The sequence below is a fragment of the Akebia trifoliata genome, chromosome 3 (genome assembly GCF_017979445.1).
Source record: "Akebia trifoliata isolate Shusen 1 chromosome 3, ASM1797944v1, whole genome shotgun sequence".
In the NCBI taxonomy this organism is placed as follows: domain Eukaryota; kingdom Viridiplantae; phylum Streptophyta; class Magnoliopsida; order Ranunculales; family Lardizabalaceae; genus Akebia; species Akebia trifoliata.
In genome coordinates this window covers 52,851,736-52,857,055 of record NC_141377.1, presented here as the reverse complement: position 1 = coordinate 52,857,055, position 5,320 = coordinate 52,851,736, and the positions used below count along the sequence as shown (strand labels likewise).

At 38.4% G+C, this 5,320-nt stretch overlaps 1 protein-coding gene across 1 annotated transcript; it reads right to left on the bottom strand.

The window, feature by feature from the left end:
* Positions 1–227: 227 nt before the first annotated feature.
* Positions 228–4,174, bottom strand: LOC147407916 (uncharacterized). Its single transcript, XM_086436695.1, has 5 exons — positions 3,388–4,174; positions 787–939; positions 636–713; positions 527–550; positions 228–444 (listed from the first exon to the last, which is right to left on the bottom strand). The coding sequence occupies exons 1-5, from the start codon at positions 3,916–3,918 to the stop codon at positions 376–378; spliced, it is 855 nt and encodes a 284-aa protein (XP_086292821.1). The 5' UTR covers positions 3,919–4,174; the 3' UTR covers positions 228–375.
* Between the last annotated feature and the right edge of the window lie 1,146 nt (positions 4,175–5,320).

The window sequence follows — 5,320 nt, the reverse complement described above, 5'->3', positions numbered from 1 at the left end:
CCCTCTAAATTTCATGGTCTATATATCATATTATATGATTATATAAACAGCCACCGAACTCCAAAATTTAAATTGAAATCCAACTGTGAAAAATTGTCCCATTTTTCACCTTTAACATTCTTAAAATTTTGTGATCTACGACCCCTATCACATCCAAACATATTTTTTGGATGCCACGAAAAGGTATCTCTGGGAGCATAAGTTTACTCCAAAATCAAATACAAACGTCCAGTCAAAAGTGTTATTTCATTCCATTCACATGTAATATGTCAAGCAAAAGTACAAGAGTCAAGCCAGCTATCCATAAAATTCATCTGAGTATAGTTTAATACCAAAAAAAAAAAAAAAAAAGAAGATACAAAAATGGTCGTTGTCTTAAGGCTTTTGTGGCATCCGTGACCTCAGCTCATCATTCTCTCGTTGCACCTGAGCCATCTTTGCCTCCTACATTACGCAGAGACATTGTAAGCCCAAGCATAAAAAGAAAATGAGAAAAAAGAAAGAATCTAAGAGTACAAGTACTTACCCACTCCCCTCGCTCTCCTTGGTGCTGCAAAGGAAAACAGGAAGCGAGTTCAGATAATATAACAGAAACAATTAAGCTAGTATGCATGAGGTAACTGACTCATCCTTACCTCAAAATAATGGCGTTGGTACATCCTCTTCATGGAAAAGGTGAGCTCAGCCAATTTCCTATAGTTGTTGATTGGCACCTAAAAGTGAGGAAAGCAATCAGACAAATACTCGTAAGAGTAATAAATAAAAGAGAATGGTTGACGCACTTACGTTCTCCACCCCCGGAAAGACTAGCTCTGGCATGTCTGGGGCATGTGGGATTGGTACCATCTCCACTGTACCGTCCCTCCTTGAGAAAGGAATCCTCCACTCAGTAATATCTCCCAAGAGCTCGCTATATGATTTGGGCTCGTCTCCTGTAACCTGGAAGGGAAGACCAAAATTAGGTCACCATGAGAAAAAGTGACAGGACCAAGAAAGCCACATCACATACCTAGGACTACTCATCCGCTCGAAAGAAACATCAGCTCCTGTGCCTTGTAGGCATGAGCAGAGAAAGCCGCAATCCACTCACCACATTAGCCTTGGTAGAAATCGAACTACAAGAGAAAAAAAGTCCTTTTTTCTACAAAACAAATACCTAAAACAGTAGTCCACCCTTTTCTGTCTGAGAGGGGAACCAACAACTGGACATTCTATTGTTTTGTTTTTCACTTACAAGGATCTTCTTGGCGCTTCCAGAGAAGATTACTCAAGATTGAAATAAGATACCAAAGTCTCCATTACGTTATACAAGAACAATCTGGGGTCTAATTCCTAAACCTGTAATCACTATCACCAGAGTAAAATCTTCAGCTAAGTCAACTGATGCAAAACAAATAAATCAACAAAATAACTCACTACCAGTCCAACCTTTGTGACCACATTCCCACCCATTTCAGGAATTCTGCATCTCATGCCCATCCATCACAATCCAATCCATTAACATTCTCCATGTTTTTTCACAATTACAGATCTATTATTTTGAGCCTGAACCTTCCCATCCCTTTGTCTTGTTTGTCTTCGTAACTCTCAACCTTCCATAACAAGAAATAGTATTCCACTTAGGCCTAATGCTTCCTTTGTCATCACCAACCATCTTCTCCTTCTTCTTGTCTCCTCTCCATCCAATCCATTGCCAAAGGTCACGGAAGTCACCTCAGCCCCTTAACCTTAACCACCAGGTATTTCCTCCTCATTAATTTGACTACATCTCCTCTGACCAACATAGACCTACAGTTCAGATGAGCAATGCAGCTCACAAAAGGCTTTTCCAGGCACAACCATGGCTGAGCATCACCAATTACTGCCACTCTCCCATCTTGTGCATCGTAATTCTATAGAAACATCTGACATGGATGTAATCTTCGTGCTAACACGTTTTACCATTAGACCAATGCTTCCTTTGTCACCACTCATCACCAACCATCTTCTCTCCTTTTCCTTCCCTTTTAATTCAACTACATCTCCTCCTAAGGACATGGAGCTTACAGTTCAGATAACCAATGCTGCTCACAAAAGGCTTTGCCAAGCACATCCATGTTGTGTAAATGTCTTCTATTTTGTTTGGGGTTCGCTGAGTTGCGAGGGTGCAGGGGGTGTAATATTTTCTTAAGGGTTTTCTATTTTGTGGAGAGAGACATTTTCTCTGCTCCCGATTTTCGCTAGAGATTTCTAGGGCTGTAAAACTTGAAAGAAAATAGTGATTGGATTTTTTATCTGATCCGTGGACATAGGCACACTGCCGAATCACGTAAATCCTTGTGTTTTGTGTGAGATTTTCAGTTTTCTTTGCTAATTCGTTTTTCGCAATCCATAGCTAAGCAAAACCAATCATTCCCACTGTCCTATCTTGTGCATCTCAATTTTATAGAAACAGCTGATGAGGATGTAATCTTTTGCTAGATATTTTGCCAATTCTAGAAATCCAGTCTTAAATCACAAAGAACAAGAACTTGATTACCAATCAACAATTTCAAAATGACTCGTAAAATAGGGGTTTTGAACTAAGGGTATGTTTGATTGCACATGGAAAATAGGGTGGAAAATCAATTTCCATGGAAAATGACATTTTTCAAGTGTTTGATTGCACATGGAAATGGAATTCATTTTCCACCCCATTCAAAAAGTCCACTAAATCATGGATTTCACTTTCCCACCCATATGGGTGGGAAAATGAAATCCACCCATATTTTCCATCATCAATTCTTCCCTACCACCACCACCACCACTACCACCACCACCATCACCATTACACTAACCTCGTCGTCGTCGTCGTCACCATCGCCGTCGCCATCGGCTCCGTCTCCGACCACCTTCTATCTCTTTTCTTCTTTTTCTTCTTCTCCTTCTTCTCCATCCCTCACCTCATCCACCACCACTACCACCACGTTCTCCCCCCATCTTCCTCACTTACCTCCGTCGCCACCGTCACCGTCGTCGTTGTCGTGGCCGCCACCGCCGTCGTCGTCACCGCCACCGTTGCCGCCGTCGTGGCAGCCACCATTGTCGCCACATCCTCCCCCCTCCCTCTTCCTCGTCATCTTCTTCTTCCTCTCCCCCTCCTATCATCTTCTTCCTCCTTCTCCTCTTCTTCTTTTTTCTCATATTTTTTCATGATTTTATCCATGTGAAATCAAACAATGGAATTTGATTTTCCAACCCTACCTATTTTCCACAACTAATTTTCCATGGATTTCAAATTCCATGGAAAGTGACTTTCCATGCAATCAAACATACCCTAAGGGAGTTCAATTGGTACTGGAGCAGATAATTGTAGGAAACGAAAAAAGAAAGGCATAATTAGAAAAATTACAGATTTGAAAAACTCACCAAAGATCTTATCTTTGAGATTCCATTCACCTCTCCATATCCAGACTCCTTCCTATTTTTCCAAGAATTTCTCTGACTTTCGTCGAATTCAAACAACGATTTACTTAAATTTGCATGTTTTTCAACTCTATTTTTCCCAATTTCGCCAGTATTACTCTTATTCCCTTCGTCACCAGATCTCTCGACACCACATCGAACTTTAGGTTTACGTCCTCTTTTCTTCTGAGTTCTAACCATCCTTCCTTCGTCGCACACGTCGTCATCATCATCTTCTTCTTCTTTTTCTTCATCAAGATTCTTCCTTCTCTTGAAACCATCTTCAGCTCTCAAACGAAGGATCTCTTCGTCCGCGATTTTTCCAGAAATTTTCATCTGTTCTGCTCTTTTTTTCTGCTTAATCCTCTGGTTTTGTAGTTCTCTCTGCAACTGATGCTTTTCGCATAAAGATCTTCCTGGCATCGCCATCTCATTGCACCGCCATGGAGACCTTCCCGTACGCTTGCAACGCTGATCCGAACTGGAATCCATCATAAAGTTTAACAAAAACCTGCAAATCTGTCCAAATTTATCGAAAATCAACTCAATTTTTTGTGAAAACTACCTCATTTTGGGGATTAGAAGCTGGAAAGTCAAGATTTTTTAGGAAAATTTTCTAGGTAGTAAAGGAGAATCCAGAAAATCCAATCTTTTTAGTACGAATTTAAAAGAGAACTTAAAAATACAAATACAAATCGTCAGTTCCGATGTCGTAACCCGTGGCAGGTGGCGATAATTATTACGAAAAAAGAAGAAGAATGGACGACTGAGATTGGATTAAAAAGGACATTTTAGGTTTCTTAGTTAGTGAATCTTTAAGATTAGGACATTTTAAGAGAGCTGTTATTACCACACCAAAATTTACTAATACCACAACAATTTCTATGTAAATAATAATTGAATACAGTAAATGTGGCGTTAGTAAAAGGTGCCGTGGCAATAGTAACTCTCTATTTTAACTGAAGAGAGCGTCAATACTCGGCACATGTAGCAGGGACTAAGAATCATATATCGTTTCCTCGGGATACACATTGTACAAAACCCACCACCTATAAAATAGGTGATATTAGGTTTACCCCCTTGCAAAAATGCAAGATTAGGCTTATCCCTTGACTTTTTTTTTCTTTCTTTTTTCAAAATACTCTTTAAATTAATAAACCAAAACTAGAAAAATATTAAAATTTCACCGTTAAATTATAGAGAAAACGCAACATTGACTCATGGTCAAGGGGAGTAAACCTAATCTTGAATTTTACAAGAGGGTAAATTTAATATCACCAATTTTACAAAGGGTATTTTTAAAATATCATATAATATTCATATCAGAGTGTTTTGTTTGGATTTTAGAATTGTTCGTAATCCAATGCTTCTTTGGGCCGTTATCTTTTGGCATCTCCAATGGACTCTCAAATTATGAATTGCCTCCCATAAATGGTCTTTAATTCATGTGCTTATGAACTCTAAAAAATTGAATATGTTATATTTGACATTGTTTTTAAAATGAGTCGTGCTAGAGTAACCTCAAGTTGGAATCTCATGTCACACTTCTTGACATGAAAGTAGATATGAATCATAAATACTTTTTCACTTGTAAAGAATCTATGGTTTCCATACACTTTTCATGTCAAAGAAGTGTGCTATGAGGTTTCAACCTAAGGTCACTTCAACGTTGTTATTTTAAAATATCTCAAACTAGTTAAAATGTCTTTTGGGGTGGGAAAAAAATTATTTCAAATTATAATTTTACCAAATTGTCATCCAAAACATAATAATGATTTTTTTTTTTTTAGACAAAGCATGTGAGAGGTAAGTGTCAAACATGATCTTTTTTTCACTTTATTATTTCAAAAAAAAAAATTTGAAAAAGACATTTACAACATTGCCATTGGAGATGCAC

Excerpts from the sequence above, each read along its gene's own strand:
- LOC147407916 (XM_086436695.1), bottom strand. The coding sequence starts at position 3,918 with ATGATGGATTCCAGTTCGGATCAGCGTTGCAAGCGTACGGGAAGGTCT. Across the intron at positions 940-3,387 it reads TCTCAAAGATAAGATCTTTG|GTTACAGGAGACGAGCCCAA; the intron begins GTGAGTTTTTCA and ends CTTCCCTTCCAG. Across the intron at positions 551-635 it reads ACCAACGCCATTATTTTGAG|CACCAAGGAGAGCGAGGGGA; the intron begins GTAAGGATGAGT and ends TTTCCTTTGCAG.